Source organism: Pantherophis guttatus, chromosome 5 (assembly GCF_059756535.1).
Source record: "Pantherophis guttatus breed Tessera chromosome 5, ASM5975653v1, whole genome shotgun sequence".
NCBI classification, from domain to species: Eukaryota; Metazoa; Chordata; class Lepidosauria; order Squamata; family Colubridae; genus Pantherophis; species Pantherophis guttatus.
The window spans coordinates 513,205-537,552 of record NC_142067.1 but is presented as its reverse complement, the minus strand read 5'-3'; the positions used below and the strand labels follow the sequence as shown (position 1 = coordinate 537,552).

The window sequence follows — 24,348 nt, the reverse complement described above, 5'->3', positions numbered from 1 at the left end:
CCATCCCTCTGCTAAACAGATAATTCCCTCAACACTGTCAAGCTATTCACTAAGTCTGCATTACTATTACTATTAATCACTCATCGTTCCCATCATCCATCTCCTCCCACTTATGACTGTATGACTGTAACTTTGTTACTGGTATCCTTAAGATTTATATTGACTGTTTCCTAGTATGATTTGATAGTTTATTTGTACCCTATGACTATCATTAAGTGTTGTACCTTATGATTCTTGATGAGTCTTTTCTTTTATGTACACCGAGAGCATATGCACCAAGACAAATTCCTTGTGTGTCCAATCACACTTGGCCAATAAAAAATTCTATTCTATTCTATTCTATTCTATTCTATTCTATTATTCTATTCTATTCTATTCTATTCTATTCTATTCTAATTTCCATTTTCAAATCCTATCCAATGAAACGTGCTCCTCTCCCATAATTTTTTCCAAGCACCATGTATCTATATAATGGCAGATACTCTTAAAACTAACTTCTGGGTCCCTTGTTCCCAAATATCCTTCAATACATCCAGTGTTGCAGTATTGTCAGGGCCAGCCCAGGAACAATGAAACAATCCAGTGAAAATTTAGCTCTTTATTTCTTTACACACAATAGACAGACTAAACCAGGGGTGAAATCCAGTGTTGCAGTATTGTCAATGATACAATCCAGCCAAAGTGGATTTGCTTTACAACAGTCATATACACTCAACGGCTGCTGCAAAACTGTAAAATCAGGCACATCCACTTGAAGACTCACTTATCCATCAAACTGCAGGCTCAGTTGAGGTTGTCAGTTGAGGACTCCCTGCAGTCCACTTGTATCTTTCCAAAATCAGAATTCTAATCAGCTTTTTACTCTTTATTCCCCTAAGAGAATTGGGTATTTCCCCAAGAGTCACGGAGCCTGGCCACCCAACAGCAGCTGCTGAGGCTTTCTCATACCCCCCACCCCACCGGCTGCTGGAATCTGCCTTCCTAAATGCCTCATTTGAACAGTTCCAGGAATGCTTTGTAATCCTGCAAGAATGTGGCAGGAGAGCCAGTTGCACTCACCACCCAGTGTGGCCAAAAGCAGGCCTTTCTCGCAAATCAGCATTTCCTTGACCTGGCAAGGTCTCCTCAGCCCCTCTGCATCAGGGCTGACCAGGCAGAGCATTGGCCTGCAGAACTGGCAGCCAATCAGGAGACAGCAGGAGGCTCATAAGAACCTGAGCAGGTGGGACCAGATGAGGGCCAGATTTTGGCAGGGCACCCAGCCCAAGGTCACGGGGGCAGCTATGAAGACCCGAGCAAAGGCCATGGGCCCTTCTGCTTGAAAGGAAATAAGAATAGAGATGGAAGGGACCTTGGGGTGTTAAAAGCTGGATCTAACCCAATAACTCGAAGACAGACTCCAATTCTTTTCTGTAGCTTTATTATAGATCTGATGGTACTGGAGGTCACTGACCTTGTACCTTTCTCTTTCAGGTATACATCTGGAATCATCTGTGGACCATGTGGTAGGACCTTTTGTACCCAGGAGGAGGGGCAAAGAGGTAAGGAGTGGTTACAGGGATTATGGGATATGTGGTTAGTTAACCCTTGAAGGTCCGGGTGATCAGGGAGATATAGTAGTTAGGCATTTATCATGACAAAAACCCCTCTAAATGCCTAACTGGGTACCTGGGGCAGTGTTTGTATACATACAGAGAATACACAAGTACAGGCACGAATTACAAGCAAACACGCATTTTTGACATGAGGTAAGCATGCTGTTTATGTGGCAGGGATTTAGTGAGAATATCTGCTGTTTGCTCCTCTGTGTCACAGTGTACTGCCTTAATGAAACCTATCTCTGAAAACTGCCTGACGTGTTTGTATTTAATGTCAATGTGCCTAGAACGCTGACCTATGGCATCGGCCCTAGAGATCTCTATCGCTGCCTTGTTGTCTTCGTGGATAACTATTGGATATGAGGGTTCAGCCCAGATGTCGCAGAGCAGGTCATCGAACCATGCTAAATTGTTTGCGGCCTTTGATAGGCAAACAAATTCTGCTTCCGTAGTTGATGTGGCCACCAGTTTTTGCTTTCCAGTGTACCAATGGATGGGGCAATTGTTGAGTAGTAGCACGTAGCCGGAGGTGCTTTTTCTGCACTCTATGTCCCCAGCCCAGTCAGCGTCAGCATAGCAGGTTAGCTTTGGTTTCTCGGATGTTTCTGGTTCTAGGCAGAGTAGGGCATCCGCGCTGAATTTTAAGTATCTAAGTAGTCTTTTGATGGCGTTCCAGTGTGTTACCGTGGGTTTGCTTACATGCCTGGACAGCAGATTGACGGCTAAGGCGATGTCGGGCCTGGTCCAGTTGGATATGTACAGCAGTGACCCTATCGTTGATCTATACAATTTGTTGTCTGTGAAAGGTTCAGATTCCTCGTACATGGTCTTCAGGAACTGAGGTTGCATGGGGGTCTCGCTGGGTTTTGCTTCGGACATGTTGCATTTGGACAGCAGCTCGATGATCTTTTCTCTCTGGGAGAGGCGGAAACCCTTGTTGGTTTTTATCACCTGGACCCCTAGGTATCTATCGATCTTTCCGAGTGACTTTAAGGAGAAGTGGCTACCCAGTTCAGTGGCGAACTTGTCACATCTGTCCTTGTGTTTGCTGATGTACAAGATGTCATCCACGTAAATGAGCACACCTTCGAATGTGTTGTTTTCTCTCCTCATAAAGAAGCATTTGTCGGCTGAGGTGGCCTCGAAGCCCATGGATCTGAGGGCCTTGGCTAGGCAGTCATACCACCTTTTGCCTGACTGCTTGAGCCCGTACAGGCTTTTGTTCAGCAGCCAGGTTTGGTTCTCACCTTCGTTGTACCCAGGCGGCGCTTTAACGTATATCTCTTTGTCCAACTCGGCGTGCAAGTACGCTGTTTGTACGTCGAATTGGAAGACCTCCAAGCCCAGGATGGTGGCCACCACCAGGGCGCTTTTGACGCTCTCCGCCCTGACGGTTGGCGAGTAGGTATCTGTATAGTCTTCGGGGTATCTTTGGGCGAAACCCTGCGCGACTAGTCTTGCCTTGTATAGGACCTTGTTGTCCTCTAATGTCTTAACCCTGAACACCCATTTGGTTCCTATTGGTTTTTTGTTCCCTGGGATTTGGGCAGGTGAGTATACCTGGAGGTTCCTTAGGCTCTCCATCTCCTTCTCCATGGCAGACATCCATTTCTCTTTCTTTTCCTGGGGGAGCCCGAGGATGTCCTCATATGAGCTGGGCGTGAAATGGGTGTTGTGGATGGCCATAACGTAGTCCTCTAACTTCTTTGGTAGCTTGTTTCTGGTTTCTCTGATTGGCCTGCTGGGGGTTGGCTCGGTTTCCTGCATGTTGTCTGCCTCTTTGTCTGTCAGGTCATCTATCTTCAGTGAAGGATGCCCTTCTTTCCAATCTTTGACGCTCGCCTTGCGATGGTTGGCTTTGTGCCCTGTGACCTCTCTGACCTCCCTTTCCCCTTGGTCATGCTCGAACGTGACCCCATTGGTTGGGATGTCATTGGAGTGTACCCTCGACCAGTTTGCGTTTTCGTGGAAACTGGCTGATCTGGAAACCACAAAACGGTTATTGTTGTCGACAAATCTGTAGCCCTTTGTGCCTGGTTCGTAACCCACGAACCTCAATCTTTTTGATAATTTCTCCCCTTTCTTTCTTAATTGTCTGGGAATGTGGACATCAGCTGGGGCGCTGAATATGTGTAAGTGTGCAATGTTGGGCTTTCTGTTGTATAGCATCTCGTATGGTGTCTTATTGATAGAGCTTGACCACAGTCTATTCAGGGTGTAATTAGCGTAGTGTAATGCCTCTGACCAGAAATGTTGCCCCATCCCAGCATCCTCCAGGGCGCATCTCATCATGGTTTGCAACACCCCGTTCTTTCTCTCTGAGACTCCATTTTGAAAGGGGGAGAAAGGTGAAGAGGTGTAATGCGCTATGCCCTGTTCCCTCAGCCACCTTGTGAATTCTTTGGCCATGAATTCTGAGCCCCTATCTGTCATTATCTGCCTTATTCTCATGTTATGTTGCATATCTACTCTTCTGTGGAATTCTTTAAACCTTTGGAACACTTCGTTTTTGTGTCTGAGGGAGTAGACATACCCGTATCTGGTGTAGTCATCCACAATCGTGAGGAAGAATCGCTTCCTATGTCCTACAGAGGGTTTCATTGGCCCTACCAAGTCCATATGCACCAATTGAAAGGGGTATTCCATGGTTCGTTTGGATCCCCTGGGGATGGCCTTAACCTTGATCTTAGAACTCTTACAGACCGAACACTCCAAGTAGTTTTCGCAGTTCTTTACTTTGAGACCCTCGGTACATTCCGTCATTTTCTTTACAATGGGGAAGCTTATGTGTCCCAGTCTCCTGTGGAGGAGGTGGGCGCAGTTATCATGCAATGGCTTGCCGATAGATACAGACTTGTTTGCCTTCTCATGGCTACATCCTGCCTCTTGCTGCACCCCCTCTATTTCTGGATACTTATCTACCTTGTGGTTCATGCTGGTATCAATGCCTTCTTCCTCCCTTGCATTGGGTGTGAAGTAGGGAAGTCCCTCATGTATGGTTACCTTTCCTATCTCTTTCCCTTGCTTGATCAAGTGTGCCTTTCCATCTTTAAATTTTATTTCTATGTTTGTGTCTCGTGTCAGCTTTGTGATGGCTAGCACGTTGTGGGGAATCTCTGGTACGTATAGTACCCCTTTTAAATCCCCTATCTGTGTGATGTGTACGTTTCCTTTCCCCACTACTTTGACCTTGCTTTGGTTTGCCACCTTTATTTCTGAGTCTATTTCTGTGAGTGAGTCTAGCAGCTCTGGGTTACAAGTAGTGTGACTTGTGGCCCCTGAATCCAGAAGCCATGAGTTTCTCTCTATCTTATGCTTGTCATTTGGGTCATCGTGCCTGATCCCGTACATGGAGCCAGAGTTACTGTCCCTGGAGTGGTCTCTGCGCTCGTGGTGTTTCCTGGGGTTGGGTGACCACTCTCGCCCTTTTTCTTTTGGGTACCTGCATTCAGGTGACCTCCCCCCTCTACTGTCGTGCTGTCCCCTGTCCCTATGATCCCTGGGGCAATCCCTCTTTAAGTGGTTCCTTGACCCACAAGAATAACATTCTGAGGCATCCCTGGCCCTATCCTGGAAATCCACCCTCTTCGTGGGTCTGGGATCCCTTTTGGATAGTTGGCGTTCCCTCCTCAGAGTGTCCTCTGCAACGAGCTGACTGGTCAGTGCGCTTAGTGTGAGGTATTGCAAGCTGAGGCTATTTAGTTGGGTTATGAAGCTGTCCCAGCTGCTATCAAGAGAGTTTATGATTATGCTTATCATGCTCTCTTCAGTGATGATTTCCCCCCTCTGCATGAGCTCTGCTCTTGCAGCATTCATCTTTAAGATGTGCTCACTCATGGGGACCCCTGCCTTGTGCTTGGTGGAGTGGAACTCCCTAGATAGTCTAGTGGTAGTGGCTCTGCTCTGGCTATAAAACAGGTTACATAGTTTTTGCATAATATCATAAACAGTTAGATTGTCCTCAATAGATGGATACATAGCAGATGGAATGGAGGTTAACATGATACAAAATGCCCTGTGATGAATGCAGTCAATTTCCAGTGACCAGGGCTTTTGGGGAGGTCTGTTAGCTAGGAACAGTGCATTCTCTCTCATGAGAGCAACCCTTAATTGTTGGCTCCATTCTATAATATTACCCCCATCTAACTGCAATTTTGGCAAATTGGTATAATTTGCCCCAGAAATGTTAGTAAGGTTACTTACTGGGGGGAGCTGTCCATGGTCCAAAGTGTGATTAAACTCACAATAAGGCTTTGGGATGTCTGTGGCCATTCTGTACTTGCTTGGATCTATGTAACTTGCTTCTCTTGTTACAGGCAGGTACTGGGCATGCGCGAAACTCATTCCGCGCTGGAGTCCATCGGGTGAGGTTCCTGTTGCTGGAGCTCCCAGGCCTAGGCCTAGGCCTGTCGGTGGGAGGCTGGGCCCGCCCCCGGTGGGTCCGAAGATTCCTCCTGAAGGTGGACACCACTGCTGGATGGCCGGATCCCCGGCGAAGAAGGGCAGAAGGTGAGGAGGCGACGCGGTCGCAAGTCGAGGACTTTCGCGGGTCGGCGGCGCGGCAGCAGCGGAGGTCGTAGGTTGAGGATTCCCTGCACCCAGCGGCTCGGCGGTAATGGCGGCGGCGGCGGCGGATCCTCCCTCATGGTCGCTGGTCCCTGGTCGCGTGGACTGGCCTGATGGATGTCGTGGCGTTGGTGAGTAGCCGGTTCTTCTCTTCTCCCTCGGGCCTCGCGTTGTTGGTGTAGTGGGTGGCGAGTTCGAGTCCTGCGGTTGATTCTTCCTGCAGGTGGGCGGTCTTTTGTGCCGGTTGTTGGTGTGCGCGGTGTTTTTAGTTGGCTGTGACTCGGTTGCCTGGTCTTTGTTGGTTGTCCTGGCCTTCTTGTGCTTTCCAGGATTTTTCTTTGATTTATTGAGTGCCGCAGGAGGCTCGAAAGCAGAGCCTAGGGCAGCGGTGATGGTCTCGATTGCCTTTTGCAATTCGAGATCGGTAGGTGTTTTTTTCTTAGTTATTGTGATCTCTTCGTGGTCGCTTTCAGAGCTAGGCTCTTCGTAGTCGCTATCTGAGTCCCCCTCGTCTGTTTCGGGGTTCGGGCATTTTCGCGCCAAGGGATTCAAATCCTGGCTTCCCATTGGCTGGTGCTCATCCCAAGATGGCCGCCGGGAAGGGGGCGCGAAAATGGATTCTGCCAGCTCAGGATCATCGGGTTGGGGTGGCTTGCCCTTTTTTGCTGGCTTTTCTCTCTCGGTGGTCTTTGGGGCTTCAATCGCTGCTTCTTGTTGCTCGAAGAGGCTTTGAAGGTCCGCGATGAGGTTTTCTTTGTCGCTGCTTGCCTCCATCAGTTTCAGGATGGAGAGTTTGAATTTGTTCATTTTCTGTGCTGTTTCTTCTTCCGGGGCGGTGATTTCCTTGGATGGCTCCTCTTCATCTGATTGTGAGTCCAGGCTGGAGTTCTGCCCGCTTCGAGCTTCTGCCTCCTCCATGGCTGCGGCTTTGGTTGCAAGTTTCTCAGCCATCTTCTTGGTAAGAGCTCTGGTCTGTGCTCTGTCTGCTTCTTCAGGGTAGGTGTTGGGTTCAGTCATTGTCTGGAGTTATGGGCAACCGACCTCTGCTACCATTTTGTTAAAAGCTGGATCTAGCCCAATAACTCAAAGACAGACTCCAATTCTTTTCTGTAGCTTTATTATAGATCTGATGGTACTGGAGGTCACTGACCTTGTACCTTTCTCTTTCAGGTATACATCTGGAATCATCTGTGGACCATGTGGTAGGACCTTTTGTACCCAGGAGGAGGGGCAAAGAGGTAAGGAGTGGTTACAGGGATTATGGGATATGTGGTTAGTTAACCCTTGAAGGTCCGGGTGATCAGGGAGATATAGTAGTTAGGCATTTATCATGACATGGGGGCCTTCTAGTCCAACCCCTTGCTCTAGTTTAGTTTAGTTTAGTTTAGTTTAGTTTAGTTTAGTTTAGTTTAGTTTAGTTTAGTTTAGTTTAGTTTAGTTTAGTTTAGTTTAGTTTAGTTTTGCACCTCATACAATGAAATTAAATACCATCTTCCGTGTACATTATAACTATAAAAATAAAACAAAAAGGCATCCTTCACATTCTATACAATTGAACTGAAAACCTGATATTGCACTAATATTGCATTATACAGTAGAATTCAATATAGTTACTGCCCTGGCATAGAAGCTGTTTTTCAGCCTATTTGTCCTTGTTTTTATTATCCTGTACCGTCTGCCAGATGGTAATAGTTCAAAAAAAGGGTGCCCGGGATGAGATGGATCTTTGAGAATGTTTTGAACTTTCTTAAGACAGCGGGAGCTATAAAGCTCTTCCAAAGAGGGGAGGGGGCAACCAATGATCCTCTGGGCAATGAAGTTGAACCTCTGGAGCGCTGTCCTATCTGCCCCTGTGCAATTGGCAAACCAGACACAGGTGCAGGAAGTTAAAATACTCTCTATGGTGCAGCGGTAGAAGGTCACCAGCGGTTTTCCATTCAGTTGTTGTTTCCTGGGAAGTCTCAGGTAGTATAATCTCTGCTGGGCCCTTTTGACCAGTGCTGCAATGTGAGCGCCCCAGGTCAGCTCCTCTTTTAGGATAACACCCAGAAACTTAAAAGTGGCCACTTGCTCCACTTGGTCTCCATTGATAAGCAAGGGCTGGATGTCTGATCTGTTCCTTCTATAGTGCACTATAAGCTCCTCGGTCTTATTGGTGTTAAGGAACAAGTTATTCTTTCCACACCACGAAAGCCACCGGTCCACCTCATCTCAATAGGAAGACTCTGTCCCTCCCCAGGATGAGTCTCACCACTGTTGTATCATCTGCAAATTTAGTAATAGTATTACTAGCGTGAGTGGGAATGCAGTCATGCACTCTCTAGCAGGAGACCTTATAGAATTTCAGACAAATGGCTGTCCAATCTCTTCTTAAAAACCTCCAGTAATAAAGCACCTACAACTTCTGAAGGCAAGCCTTGTTCTAATTGTCAGGAATTTTCTCCTCAATTCCAGGTTGCTTCTCTCCTTGATTACTTTCCATCCATTGTTTCTTGACCTGCCTTCTGGTGCTTTGGAGAATAGCTTGACCCCCTTCTTTGGGGCAGCCCCTCAATCAGGGGTGGGCTGCTGGGGGTTTACAGGGGTTCGGGAGAACCTCTAGCTAAGATTCTGTGCAGTTCAGAGAACCCCCAAATCCCACTCTTGGCTCACCCCACCCCGACCCTCCCAGGAGTCCCCACGCGGCCCGTTTTGGATGCAGGTAAGTGCAGGGCACGTGCGGAGGCTTGGGGAGGGCAAACACCGGGCCTACCAGAAGTTCGGTAAACCCAGAAACGGGCCCGTTTCTGGCCTCCAGAGGACCTCCAGAGCCTGGGGAGGCCATTTTCGCCCTCCCAGAGGCTCAAGGAAAGCCTCTGAAGCCAGGGGAGCGAAAACACCACCACCACCCTGTTGCCATGGTGCAGGAGCCGACTAGGCCACACCCACCATGGCCGCACCCACCCAGCAACCGGACAGAGAACCCCTTGCTAAAATTTTTGAAGCCCACCCCTGCTCTCAATGTTATGAGAAATGTCAATGAGAGAGCAGCAATGTCCTTAACGAAGCCATGCCACCCCTGGGGCTATAAAAGAACAACCTCCTTGACCTTCTATGGAAGCAACTCTCTGATGATGGGCATGTATGATTTTTGGATCTTTTTATTTATTTATTTATTTATTTATTTATTTATTTAATATAATTTGTATGCCGCCCTATCTCCGTAGGACTCAGGGCGGCTCACAACAAATAAAAACAAACCCAATAAAACATAAAATACATAAATATGCATACATAAAATACATAAATGTATAAATATATTTTATACATTTTTGCTCCTGGTCGTATTTTTAGACTCCTGGCTTGAGAAGGCAGATCAAACTTCTGCCATCCCCTCACTTCATAGGGTGGAGCTTCCAAGTTCTCCACCATCTTGGGCACTCTTCCCAGTTCCTTGGCGTCCTTCTTGTCAGCAGGAATCCACCTCTGCAGCCACAGCACTGGATTTGTTGGTTAGACTTGTGAAGACTGTTTCCATGACGGGAAATCCCTCAGGCAAGGGAGAAGGGCTGCTTGTGCAAAGGACGTTGGGATCCACAAGAGAGGCAGAAGCTCCCCAAGGCCACCCAAGTGACGAGGAAGGACCACTCATAAATTGCCTGGCTGTTGACTCCTGGATCCTCTTTGCAGGAAAAGCATCAGCCAGCAGCATGTCTGAGGGGGGCGGTGGATTGATCTCCCCACCCAAGGTCAGTCTCCTGGCGGAACGGTTCAGATCTTGCTAAGTGGGAGAGAAACAGAAGGGGGGAGCAGCAGTGGCTATGAGTAGGGCATGGGTCTGGGGTCCTCACCTACAAGTCCTTCTTCAATGAAAGGGCTCCGTTGTTTTTTGGTGTGGTATTTCTCGGCCATTCATTTATCCCTAGTTTTCCAGGCCACCGACTCAAAATCAACAAGGGGAAGGAAATACAATAAAAAGAGATTGACAGAACAAAATAAAGACCTCTCCCCACAGTTCTCAGGCTCTAGTAGATGCTGAGTCCGAAGCCGTGTTGGACCAGCCTGGCTCTGTCTGGGGCTATTCCCTAATGCGAGGGACCTGCTGCTCAGAAGGTCCCCTGCCGTCCATGGCTCCATGTAAAGTGGAGCTCAGGAAGCATCTCCTTGACAGATCCTCATATCTGTGGAAGGAAAAACTGTTCTGCCCAAATATCAACGTTTTTCTGCCATTCCAAAACCCACCAGGATGAGGCAGGGACATCCTTGGGCACACAACTGGGCCCCAGTATTTCATGTGAGCTTCCTTCTCCTTCCCAGCCCGCCGTCTGCAAGCTGGGACCCTCCTTAGAAGCACAGAATTTAGAGGCACCAGGTCAGTCCACAGTGAGGTCACCCCTGTTGTTATGAGAGCTAGGCTTCCTGTCGTGAAGGTCATGCTATCGTTTGCCTTTCAAAAGCTTATGTACCATTTCAGGGGATCTATAGCCCATAACCTTGTAGGCTTTGGGGCTCTTCAGTGTTCCTTTGGTGAGGAGCCCTGATCACTGTGAGTTCCTTACTTGAGTGGGCATTTTCCGTACCACCCACAGGAACAAAATGACAAATGCAGCTCAAACTCTATTGTCTTTGGTTCCTGGCGATTAGATGGGCACTTCCAAGTACTGTTTTTTGCAAAATATGATGGATATTGTTTGCCATAGCCTTCTTCTGGGGTTTTGTAGATAAAGAATTCTCAAGGCAGCCTTATAGGTGCAGAAATTCTCACCCAACAGATATTAGAGCCAACCCACCAGACTCCACTAATATCTCTGTGTGTCTCTCTACCTATCCATATCTTTTTCTTTCTTTTTCTTCCTTTTTCTTTCTTTCTTTCTCTTTCTTTCCTTCCTTCCTTCCTTCCTTTTTTCTATATCTATCATGTCTATCTATTGATCTATCTATATTTATCTTTCTCTCTATTAGCTATTCATCTAACTATGTCTATGTCTATCATTATCTATCTTTCAACCTCTGCTATGTCACAGAGAGGTTGCTATGTCCACAGTCATGGCCATCCTCTGTGTTCCCCTCCCCCAATGTCATCTCCTTTCCTTCTGCCCAAGGGTCACTTTGACTGACGAGGCTCTGCAGATGAAGGTGTGCCATGCAGCACATGATTTCTGGTGCCCCCATGAATGCCACGGCCACGCTCCATGATACCTTCACCCTCCTGGGCATCCCAGGGCTGGAGTCCCTGCACAGCTGGCTCTCCATCCCTTTCTGCTCCATGTACCTGGTGGCTCTGCTGGGCAACATTGGCCTCCTGCTGGTGATCAAGATGGAGCCCAGCCTACACAAGCCCATGTACCTCTTCCTGGGCATGCTCTCCCTCACAGACCTGGTGCTCTCCTCCTCCACCCTGCCCAAGCTGCTCGCCATCTTCTGGTTTGGCAAGAAGGACATCAGCTTCCACGCCTGTCTGGCCCAGATGTTCTTCATCCACTCCTTCACTTCCATGGAGTCTGGCTTCTTCCTGGCCATGGCCTATGACCGCTACATGGCCATTTGTAACCCCCTGCACCACACGGCTGTCCTCACCAACGCCCTCCTGGCCAAGGTGGGGCTGGCCGTGGTGGTTAGGGGGCTGGTGCTGTTCCTCCCACACCCATTCTTGGTGGGGCGGCTGCCCTTCTGCAAGTCCAAGGTCATTGTCCACAGCTACTGCGAGTTCATGGCTCTGCTGAAGCTGGCTTGTGCAGATACAGCGGCCAGTGGGGGCTACAGCCTCACCGTGGCTTTCCTGATTGGGGGCTTCGATGTCTGCTTCATCAGCCTCTCCTATGGTCTGATCCTGCACACAATCTGCCACTTGCCCTCCAAAGAAGCTGGTTTCAAGGCCCTGGGCACCTGTAGCTCCCACATCTGTGTCATACTCATCTTCTACACTACGGCCTTCTTCTCCTTCCTCACCCTCCGCTTTGGCCACAACGTCCCCCATTCTGTCCACATCCTCATTGCCAACGTCTACCTCATAGTTCCACCTGCACTGAACCCCATCATCTATGGCCTACGGACCAAGAAGATCCGGGACAGGGTGCTGGGACTCTTTTCTTCATGATGTCTCATGACCTTCCCAAGCACTGTTGCAGCGATGTGTCTCTTACCAGAGAAGATCTGCACACGTTGCAATGTCCAACCGAAGGAGAGGAAGGAGACTTTGCAGTTTAGGGTCGGTTTGGAGGAAGAAATATCTGCCTAGCCTCTGTTGGGTCTTTCTGGTGTCTCCCAAGGGAAGCCACACAGTCTGGCAATATTCTGTTAGGATATTTAAATTTAGTAGCTGGAACAGGGAAATGTGCAATGGGCCAGAACAGGTGTCCGTAGTTGATTGGCTGGAGAGCGCCACCTCCTGCGTGAGGCAATCTGTGCTATGACTGGTTGCTGTAGGTGTCGTTTCCCTTTCTGTGTGTGCTCTGTGTGCTGTCAGTGATTTTCCTCATGATGCTCCTGTTTGCCTGACCATCTTGTCTGCTGTACATGCAAATGTTAAATAAATGTACTTGTATAGCATTAGACGGTTCATGTCGATAACCTGGCCTCCTGCTGCATAATTTCTTGACGTTCTTATAATATAGGTGATCAACCATAAATATCTCCTTTGGCCAGGGGCTCGCAAGTGGTCCTGCCAGACAATCTGGGACCCCTAACAAGAGTTTTGCAGGTTCTCGTCTTCAGGTCCACCAGATATTCTAACCAACCAGTGAGGCCACAACTAACAAGCAGCTCACAACTCTTCCCTTGCAACCCATCTCCAGGTGAAGGTGCCTGTCAGTCCTGAAGGCCAGGGGTCCATATAACATGGAGCTCATCTCCCTCTTTTCTTCCCCCTCCTGGAGAAAGCCATAAAAGGGGAAGAATGGCTGCAGCTCTCCACAGCTGGCACCCTTTGTTGTCACCTGCTGCGTTTGTGGCCCTTCCACGGGCAGCCTATCAGTTGGGGAGAGCAGCTCAGGGTGATCTAGACCGGCAGCCCCCAACCTTTTGGGTGCCAGGGACCAATGGTGGTTGTTCCATGGATCAGGGAGCCACATGGTTTTGGGCACTGCCTGGATCCTGTGCATGCACAGATGGAGCTTATCTTGCTTGTGTGGCCAGTTCCTGGTGGGTCACAGGCCAGGGGTTGGGGGTCCCATCACTGGGGAGACACTCTTTGCCCACTGAGCAGAGGGGCCTGTCTTGGATTGGTCAGTAAAAGATGCCCCTCCATCATCGAACCCCCCTCACACTATTCATTGTTACCTGAGCATAAAAAAAAAAAAAGAACTACTAAGCCAAAGAAATTAAAAGCAGAATGGAATTTACACAAAGACCCTTCACTGTAATTCTCCCTCCCCTTCTGCTTTTATTTGATTCCATCCCCTCAGTTTTTTAATTGAATTTGGATTTAATTGGGTTGTTTTTAATATCTTGGGCCGAAATTATTTAATTGTTTTTTAAATTGTTTTTAAATTTTATATGCAATGTTTTATCTTGGCTGTACACCGCCCGGAGTCACGCAGGAGAAGGGCGGTATAGAAATAAAATAAAATACTTGCAAGACTAGCAAAGATGTTCCCCAATGCGCAGCCAAATTGTTGGAAATGTGGCCATGGTCATGGCACCTTCTTTCATACGTGGTGGACATGCCCCGAAGCAAAAAGGTACTGGAGCAAAATTCGGAGATGGTTGAAAGACATACTTAAAGAAGACATTGATCTGAATCCAGAAATATTTCTCCTGGGAATGGTAAAGAAAGGGTACGGAAAGGAAAAGGTCCACCTCCTAATACACATAACTACAGCTGCCAGACTAGCATACGCTCAATACCGGAAAAAGAAAGACCTACCACCAGATGACCTTATAATTAACAAAATATTAGAGTGTGCAGAGATAAGTAAATTAACTCACGAGATAAATGACGATGAAAATTCTGACTATGATACTGTGTGGGGAAGATGGTACGAATGGATAAATGATAGAATTAAGGAAGAAACAAAAGGTGCAGAAATTAATTAGAAATGTATAGTACAAATGACACCAGACACTTATTCATGTATATATGTATAAACACTGCGAATCCGATGTTAAACAGAATTGTTATTATATTTTATTTGTGTAAAAAAAATCAATAAAATTGTATATATAAAAAAAGAAATAAAATAAAAGAAATAAATAAAATAAATAAATAAATATTTGTCCCACGACCAGTTTTATTTTTACCTTCCAGCCCTTTGTGTCTTTTCTTCTTTCAATTTCTCACTTCTCTCTCTCTCCTTCTGTCTTTCATCTCATTAATTCCAGGCAACTAAGGTTTCCTGGTTTACCCCTTCCTCTTGACCCCTTCCCTCATCCTTCCATTTGTATTTTGATCCTTTCACCCTTTCACCTCTGTATGACTAAACCTTTTTTTTTAACCTTGTCACTTGCATTTGTCTTCAATCCAAAATCATTTACCACCAGCCATTCTTGCCCTGCCTCTCCTTTTAAGCCAATTGCACAACAGTCTCTGAAGGAGGGGATGGACAACCACCTCTTTCAAAGCAGATGGAACCAGCTCCTCCCACAGAGAAGCATTCGCCACCTGCCATGTGTTCCAAAGGTGGAAAAATGAATAGAGAAAGTATTATTAGATATGCAAATAACAGCAAATATAGCAGTGCAAAGAATGAATAGTTGTGAGGGGTCACTAGCTCTGGTGAGGTTCCCTAGTTTGGGTCATGAAACAAGTAAGCTCAGAGAGCACCAAGGACCCCTCGCGTCAAATATTCTCTTTTATGAATAGTTGTGGAAAGAAGCAAGAATAGCTCCATATAAATGCCATGGAAGAGCTTTTTGATAGGATAGAATCGAATAACAGAGTTGGAAGGGACCTTGGAGGTCTTCAAGTTCACCCCCCTGCACCATTTCAGACCAATGGGTGTCCAATCTCTTCTTTAAAACTTCCAGTGTTGGAGCCCTCACAACTTCTGGAGTCAAGTCGTTCCACTGATTAATTGTTCTCAATGTCAGGAAATTTCCCCTTAATTCCAGGTTGCTTCTCTCCTGGATTAGTTTCCATTCATTGCGCCTTATTCTGCCTTCAGGTGCTTTGGAGACTAGGTTTATTTTATTTTTATTTTATTTTATTTTATATTGGATTTCTATACCGCCCTTCTCCCTAAGGACTCAGGGCGGTGTACAGCCAGATTAAAAAAACATGCAGAACAAATATTAAAAACAATTAAAAGATATATAAATTTGGCCCAATTAAAACTCATTTACCAATTAAAAACGTTTAAAACATTTAAAAACAGTTAAAAAAGGTTGACCCCCCTCTTCTCTGTGACGGCCCCTCAAATATTGAAAGACAGCTGTCATGTCACCCCGGTCCTTCTTTTCATTAAACTAAACATACCCAATTCCAGCAACTGTTCTTTATATGTTTTATTCTCCAGTCCCCTCATCCTCTTTGTTGCTCTTCTCTGCACTCTTTCTAGAGTCTCAACTTCTTTTTATAATATGGTGACCAAAACTGGATGCAGGATTCTAACTGAATGTGGAAAGAATTACGATGTCAATTTAATGAGGAAAGAATGAGGATACGATTGTTTGCAACTGCTGTAAAGAAGATTGGAAATCACTTCTTTTCTTTTTTGACTATTTGTTTTTATATTCTCTTATTCAGTCATAGGGAGAGGGCAGGATCTCTCTCTCTCTCTCTCTCTCTCTCCTGTTGTCTCCCTATGACCCAGCCTCCTCAATGAACTTCTTCAGTGTCGATCAACCCCCTCTATATCCCTTTGTATATATAGGCCTGTGTGGGTGTAGGCAGAGGAAGAGAAGCCCAAGAAACTCCTGATTGGCTGGAGTTTAAAGAAACAGGTGGGAAAGCAATGCTGCACTACAAAAGAGCCTTGATAGTACAGTGGTTTAGTGCACCCTGTTATTAAGACCAGCTGCCTGCAATTTCTGCTGGTTCGAATCTCTCCAAGGCTCAAGGTTGACTCAGCCTTCCATCCTTTCTAAGGTAGGTGAAATGAGGACCCAGTTTGTGGGGGCAATAAGCTGACTTTGTATAAAATATACAAAAGAATGAAGGCTATTGCTTAACGCCTTGTAAGCCCCCCTGAGTCTCTGGAGAAGGGCGGCATATAAATCAAATAAATCAAATCAAATTAAATCAAAAGCTGGAAGGAATGAGTTTTTGCTTTAATTATATTTCCTCCTTCTCTGCTGCCTTTCATTCTTGGCTTAGTCTTTGTTCTTTCCTTTCTGCACCACATACCTTGCCCTGAAAGGTAGTTACAGTAACAGTAACAGTAACAGAATAAGCAAAGTGGACAAGACCTTGGAGAGCTTCTAGTCCAACCCCTGCCCGAGGAGAAGGCCTTCTACTATTCTGGGCAAACGGCTGTCCAAACCTGTCTTGAAACTTTCCACTGGTGGAGCAGCCACACTTTCTGGAGAGCAGCCATTCCACTGATGAATTGTTCTCATCATCAAGAAATTCCTCCTTAGTTCCAGGCTGGATCTCCCTTGTGCTACTCCTTGCCCTGCCCTCGGGTGCTTTGGGGAATCGCTTGATGCCATCCTGTCTGCCACAGCTCCTCAAATATTAGGAGCCTGCTATCGAGCCGGCCTTACGCCTCCTTCACTAGGCCAGGCATTTTCAGTTCCTGCAACTCAATAGGATGATGGATTTTTTTTCCCCCTCTTGCATATGTGAATGCCTGTATGGAGGCCGAGTCATGGCAACCGGATGTCTTTTCTCGCCTGACAGTGTCCAGACATTAATTCACACCCATCCTAAGTTTTCCCTTTGGCCTCTGTATGGTGGCCATGATTCTCCTGTCCTGGAGGGAAGGCCCAAGGCCTCCGGGGGGGACTTGAGTGCCAAGTGGCCTTGTGCAATCCTCTGTGCAACTCAGCAGCCCTGAGATCCCCGAGGGGAACTCCAGCGGGTGCCAGGCCATAAAAGCTGCTCCTTGTGCAGCCAGGTGGTGCAGACAGGAGGGAGCAGCCTTCCTGGTCTCCCTGGATGCAGCTGCGGGCAGACGCTCCCCTCTGGCAGGCCAGCTTCCCCTTCCCATGGCTGAGCCCACCTGGCAGGGACTCTTTCCAGGTGAGTGGGAGGGCGAGGGCTGGAGAGGCCGGGAGGGGTCCTGGCAAGGGCAGGGTCAGCTGCTGCAGGATAGGAGGACAAGTTTATTTGTTTATTTTTAAACTTATAGGCTGCCCTCTCACCGGAGGTGACTCTAGTTGGCTAACATTCAATTAAAATGCAATATTAAGCATCAAAACAATAAATAGGGATCTTAATTTTAATTTTAAAATTCAGTTAAAGTTGCTGCTGATCACTTGGTTTGATCTTGAGCTCCCAGAGCAAACAAAAGATATATAAAAGATAAAAACCGAACAACCGAACTTTGGTGCCATGGTTAATGGTGCCATTCCTGAAGGCACATCTGTATCTTAAGGGCCAGGCTGAGGCAGTTGCTGAGTGATGGAAATGCTGTCCTTAGATTGTTCTGCTTTACGTCCACCTGGCACCTGGTCCAAAAATAAACAGGGAAGTTGTAAACTAAACTGGAAGGGGGAGGAAGATGGACCCAGATTCCTTGTGTATCGGGGATGTGGCTACACATGAGAATGGTGTGGGCAGGAAATGGTGCTCAGAAATTCTCAACATTACAAAGATGGTTAGGGGGCTGGAGGCTGAAACATATTTTGTTTCTTTGTTTGTTTTGTCAAGCCTGTAATAGGTAACAGGTATAAGTATAAACATAATTATGAATACATGAAATGGATACATATAAAAGGGAACATTAGGACAGGGATGATAGGCACACTGGTGCGCTTATGCATGCCCCTTAGAGACCTCTTAGGAATGGGTTGAGGTCGACAGTAGACGGTCTACGGTTAAAGTTATGGGGGTTAGGGGAAGAAACCACAGAGGAGCAGGGACTGGGCATGGCTAGATGAATGAAAAGAATGACTAAGGGGAACATAATAGCCCTCTTCCGGTATTTGAGGGGCTGCCACAAAGAAGACGGGGTCAAATTATTCTCCAAAGCCCCTGAAGGCAGGACAAGAAGCAACAGATGGAAATTAATCAAGGAGAGAAGCAACCTGGAACTAAGACGAAATTTCCTGGCAGGGTAACAATTAACCAGTGGAACGGAAGTTGCCTTCAGAGGTTGTGGCTGCTCCAACACTGGAGGTTTTTAAGAAGAGACTGGACCCCCATTTGTCTAAAATGGCATAGGGTCTCCTGCTTGAGCAGGGGGCTGGACTAGAAGACCTCCAAGGTCCCTTCCAAGGTCCCTTTTGTTACTCTGTAAGCCATGATAGTATGGACATCAGTAAATGATGAGATGCCTGATCTCCAGAACACACTGAGTATGGTTAGCAAACAGAAAGCACTAGAAATCCTGATTTGGGAACATAAATATGTCCATTCAGGTGTCAAATAATCCTGGTGAGTTGAGAACACATAACTGAAAGGACAGTTGAAAGAAGCCAACCTAACAAAAAAGTGGCTTGTTGGTGAAGAAGTCCTGGGCCCCCAAGAAGGTCAAGGTCTTAAATTTGGAAGCCCTCCTGTTGAAAGCCTCTGGGTCAGAGTAGAAGGAGGGGGAATCCAGGAGATGCCCTGGCACAGAATTTGGAATTGAAGGAATTGGGTATGTCTGGTCTAGTGAAAAGAAGGATTAGGGGTGATATGACAGCAGTCTTTTTTTTTTTTAATTTGATTTATATGCCACCCTTCTCCGGAGACTCAGGGCGGCTTACAATGCATTAAGCAATAGCCTTCATTCTTTTGTATATTTTATACAAAGTCAGCTTATTGCCCCCACAAACTGGGTCCTCATTTCACCTACCTTAGAAAGGATGGAAGGCTGAGTCAACCTTGAGCCTTGGAGAGATTCGAACCAGCAGAAATTGCAGGCAGCTGTGTTAATAACAGGGTGCACTAAACCACTGTACTATCAAGGCTCTTGTCTTCCAATATCTAAGGGGCAGCCACAAAGAAGAGGGGGTCAACCTATTCTCCAAAGCACCTGAAGGCAGGACAAGAAACAATGGATGGAAACCAATCAAGGAGAGAAGCAGCTTAGAACTAAGGAGAACTTTTCTAACAGTCAGGACAATTAACCACCCTCCCAAAATGTGGGTCTCCACTTTTTGAGGAGAGGCACGAGCTTCCCTCCTGGGCCTCCTGAGGTGCACATTCTCTGTCTTCTGCCTTTCCCTAATTGTTATTTCCTGTGGCTTCCAGGGCCCTTTTCACACCGGGCTGGTAGCTGCTGCTTTCCACAGCTGCCGCTCGTCCCCATCGGGGCCTAAAGTCCAGGGCTGGAACATGCTGGCCTCTCTTCCTTATCGGCAAACACAAGGTGCTTTTCCCTGGGATGATGCCCGCCTCTAATGCCTCCCACTTCTATTCTCCCTCCTGCACCTTGCTTGGCGTGCCAGGACTGGAAGCTCTGCACCCCTGGCTCTCCATCCCTCTGTGTGTTGGGTATGCAATCGCTCTTCTGGGGAACTTCACCATCCTCTCTGTTGTGAAGACCGAGGCCATCCTCCACCAGCCCATGTTCTACTTCCTCTGCCTGCTCTCCTTCGTCGACCTGGGCCTCTCCACCTCCACCCTGCCCAAGATGCTGGCCATCTTCTGGTTTGGCCTGGGGGAGATCACGTTTGACGCCTGCCTGGCCCAGATGTTCTTCATCCACACCTTCACGGGGATGGAATCCGTGGTGCTCCTGGCCATGGCCTTCGACCGATTTGTGGCCATCTGTGACCCTCTGAGGTACACCGTCATCCTGACCAAGGAGCGGGTGGCCTGGATGTGTGCCGGGGTGGTGTTGCGACCAACCCTTCTTGTGATTCCCATCACGCTGATGACTCTGCGCCTGCCCTTCTGCAAGCCCCACCTCACCATCGCCCACACGTACTGCGAGCACATGGGCATCGCCAAGCTGGCCTGCACAGACATCCGGGTGAACAGCATCTACGGCTTGTTCACCATCGCCTTCCTTATGCTGGACTTAGTCCTGATCTTTGGGTCCTACGTGCTGATCCTGAGGGCCGTTTTCCACCTGCCTTCCAGGGAGGCCCGGCTCAAATCCTTGGGCACCTGCAGCTCCCATGTCGCCGTGATTTTTGTCTTCTACACACCAGCCTTCTTCTCCTTCCTCACCCACCGCTTTGGACACAACATCCCCCTCTTCGGCCACATCCTCATCGCCAACCTCTACGTCATTCTGCCCCCGATGCTCAACCCGGTCATCTATGGCGTGAGGACCAGGGAGATCCGGAAAAGAATCCTGCGCTTGTTCAGCTCCGGAAGGGGGCTCTGGACTCACACTTCCTGATGGTTGGGGTGCACATGAAAAACACAGATATATAAAAATATAAAGAGAGGGCAAAACCACACACACACATATATATATAATATATATATGGCTTTAATATCTCTTTATGTTTTTAACTGTATATATAAAACCATAAGCTGCCCAGAGTTACCCTATGGTAAGATGGGCAGCCAATACATTTTATAAATTATGTATATAATGTAATATGTACGTACGTACATAGTGTGTGTGTGTGTGTATTTATTTATATAGTACCTATAGATACATATGTATGTGTATATATACATACATATGTGTTTTTCTTCTAGCCAGGTTTTCCCTACGTAGCCAAGGTTTTTTTGTAGCTCCAGCTCAGTAGAATCACATCTACTCGGTTCTGGGCTTTTTTCCTTTCTAACACACATCTACTGAGCTGGAGCTAAGCTGCTGGGCTACGCAAGACCCCCAATTCAGGTTTTGTTCTCTGAGTGAACTCGGGGATGTGTGTGTCTTTGGAGGGTCCCCCTCCCAGCCGCAGCATCCAATCTCCCACAGTACCGATCTGCCTTCAATCGCGGAGCAAGGAGGGTTTCCAGCTGATACTCACAACCTGTGTGAATGCTGGGAGGAAAGTGTTGCTGTTGCTGTCCCTGCTGAGGTTGTTCCTGTTATCACGAAGGGCCGAAGGCAAAACCTGAAGCAGGGAGGCCGGTGTGCCAGGAGGAGAAGGGAGGGAGGGAGGGAGGGGCTTAGTGAACAAGCTTTGGCTCCCCCCCACCCCACCCCCACACACTGGTTTTCTTTCCTCGTGCCTCGCTTTCTTTCACAGCCCTCCTTACTCTGAGTGGGAGCAGAGTGAGAAGGATGAAGATGTTAAGAGAAAGTTTCCTAGGGTCCAAAGGGGCAAAATTGGGACCTCCAATAGCTGATTCCCTTCAGTTTCTAAACTTTGCGTGTCAAATTGATTAATTGATAGTAAATACTTATTAATTATTAAATTAATTAATATGTTTTCTGGTTTTTTTTTCATGTAATGGTAACTTCTAATTATTTTATCATCTCTGAGGCTGAAGATGTCATTTTTCTGAATTCAATTTTAGTAACTTTAAGAGAAGTTATCACCTTCCCTTAAAATCCAACAAATGATTTCTTCTTTCTATATCACATCTCTTATCTATAAACAAATCCTTAAAATCTGATCATTCAGTCCTGATCTGCAGAAGTCCATTAAAGATTACAAGTGATAACAACATAATAACAACATAAATAAACCAACTTTATATTCCTTCACTTTACATTTAATAATCTTGATTTTTAATTCCCTCAAATAATGTCCTAGATTTTGGTTTATTTTCATTTTTTCTTTGCCCGGACTCAGAAATTCTTCAAACCTTCAACAAATGTCTTTTGTAAATCCAAGATGAGAAATTTATCCAGGTCATTCTTTTATTTTGTTGAGACATTGTTTGTGCATCCAGTACAGCCTCTCCTTCCAATAATTTATAGTACTACTACTAGTAGTAGTAGTAGTAGTAGAAATAATAATAATAATAATAATAATAATAATAATAATAAAAATAATAAAAATAATAAAAATAATAAAAATAATAAAAATAATAAAAATAATAAAAATAATAAAAATAATAAAAATAAATAATAAAAATAAAAATAATAACAATTGCTACCAACCTGCCTTCCATTGAGGACCTGTATACTACACGAGTCAAAAAAGAGGGCTGTGAAAATATTTACAGACCCCTCACATCCTGGACATAAACTATTTCAACTCCTACCCTGAAAATGACACTATGGACCACTGCACACCAGAACAACTAGACACAAGGATAGTTTTTTCCCAAATTCCATCCCTCTGCTAAACAGATAATTCCCTCAACACTGTCAAGCTATTCACTAAGTCTGCATTACTATTACTATTAATCACTCATCGTTCCCATCATCCATCTCCTCCCACTTATGACTGTATGACTGTAACTTTGTTACTGGTATCCCTAAGATTTATATTGACTGTTTCCTAGTATGATTTGATTGTTTATTTGTACCCTATGACTATCATTAAGTGTTGTACCTTATGATTCTTGATGAGTCTTTTCTTTTATGTACACCGAGAGCATATGCACCAAGACAAATTCCTTGTGTGTCCAATCACACTTGGCCAATAAAAAATTCTATTCTATTCTATTCTATTCTATTCTATTCTATTCTATTCTATTCTATTCTATTCTATTCTATTATTCTATTCTATTCTATTCTATTCTATTCTATTCTATTCTATTCTATTCTAATTTCCATTTTCAAATCCTATCCAATGAAACGTGCTCCTCTCCCATAATTTTTTCCAAGCACTATGTATCTATATAATGGCAGATACTCTTAAAACTAACTTCTGGGTCCCTTGTTCCCAAATATCCTTCAATACATCCAGTGTTGCAGTATTGTCAGGGCCAGCCCAGGAACAATGAAACAATCCAGTGAAAATTTAGCTCTTTATTTCTTTACACACAATAGACAGACTAAACCAGGGGTGAAATCCAGTGTTGCAGTATTGTCAATGATACAATCCAGCCAAAGTGGATTTGCTTTACAACAGTCATATACACTCAACGGCTGCTGCAAAACTGTAAAATCAGGCACATCCACTTGAAGACTCACTTATCCATCAAACTGCAGGCTCAGTTGAGGTTGTCAGTTGAGGACTCCCTGCAGTCCACTTGTATCTTTCCAAAATCAGAATTCTAATCAGCTTTTTACTCTTTATTCCCCTAAGAGAATTGGGTATTTCCCCAAGAGTCACGGAGCCTGGCCACCCAACAGCAGTTGCTGAGGCTTTCTCATACCCCCCACCCCACCGGCTGCTGGAATCTGCCTTCCTAAATGCCTCATTTGAACAGTTCCAGGAATGCTTTGTAATCCTGCAAGAATGTGGCAGGAGAGCCAGTTGCACTCACCACCCAGTGTGGCCAAAAGCAGGCCTTTCTCGCAAATCAGCATTTCCTTGACCTGGCAAGGTCTCCTCAGCCCCTCTGCATCAGGGCTGACCAGGCAGAGCATTGGCCTGCAGAACTGGCAGCCAATCAGGAGACAGCAGGAGGCTCATAAGAACCTGAGCAGGTGGGACCAGATGAGGGCCAGATTTTGGCAGGGCACCCAGCCCAAGGTCACGGGGGCAGCTATGAAGACCTGAGCAAAGGCCATGGGCCCTTCGGCTTGAAAGGAAATAAGAATAGAGATGGAAGGGACCTTGGGGTGTTAAAAGCTGGATCTAACCCAATAACTCGAAGACAGACTCCAATTCTTTTCTGTAGCTTTATTATAGATCTGATGGTACTGGAGGTCACTGACCTTGTACCTTTCTCTTTCAGGTATACATCTGGAATCATCTGTGGACCATGTGGTAGGACCTTTTGTACCCAGGAGGAGGGGCAAAGAGGTAAGGAGTGGTTACAGGGATTATGGGATATGTGGTTAGTTAACCCTTGAAGGTCCGGGTGATCAGGGAGATATAGTAGTTAGGCATTTATCATGACAAAAACCCCTCTAAATGCCTAACTGGGTACCTGGGGCAGTGTTTGTATACATACAGAGAATACACAAGTACAGGCACGAATTACAAGCAAACACGCATTTTTGACATGAGGTAAGCATGCTGTTTATGTGGCAGGGATTTAGTGAGAATATCTGCTGTTTGCTCCTCTGTGTCACAGTGTACTGCCTTAATGAAACCTATCTCTGAAAACTGCCTGACGTGTTTGTATTTAATGTCAATGTGCCTAGAACGCTGACCTATGGCATCGGCCCTAGAGATCTCTATCGCTGCCTTGTTGTCTTCGTGG

General features: G+C 46.2%; 2 protein-coding genes across 2 annotated transcripts; both read left to right on the top strand.

The window, feature by feature from the left end:
- The first annotated feature begins 11,255 nt into the window (after window positions 1-11,255).
- LOC148113262 (olfactory receptor 52P1-like) lies at window positions 11,256-12,406 on the top strand. Its single transcript, XM_087894572.1, has one exon. It carries the CDS (start codon window positions 11,287-11,289, stop codon window positions 12,238-12,240), a length of 954 nt encoding a protein of 317 aa, XP_087750698.1. The 5' UTR covers window positions 11,256-11,286; the 3' UTR covers window positions 12,241-12,406.
- Window positions 12,407-18,530: 6,124 nt separating this feature from the next.
- Window positions 18,531-20,518, top strand: LOC148113261 (olfactory receptor 52E4-like). The gene has a single exon (XM_087895646.1). The coding sequence runs from the start codon at window positions 19,553-19,555 to the stop codon at window positions 20,516-20,518; it is 966 nt and encodes a 321-aa protein (XP_087751772.1). The 5' UTR covers window positions 18,531-19,552.
- The last annotated feature ends 3,830 nt before the right edge of the window (window positions 20,519-24,348 follow it).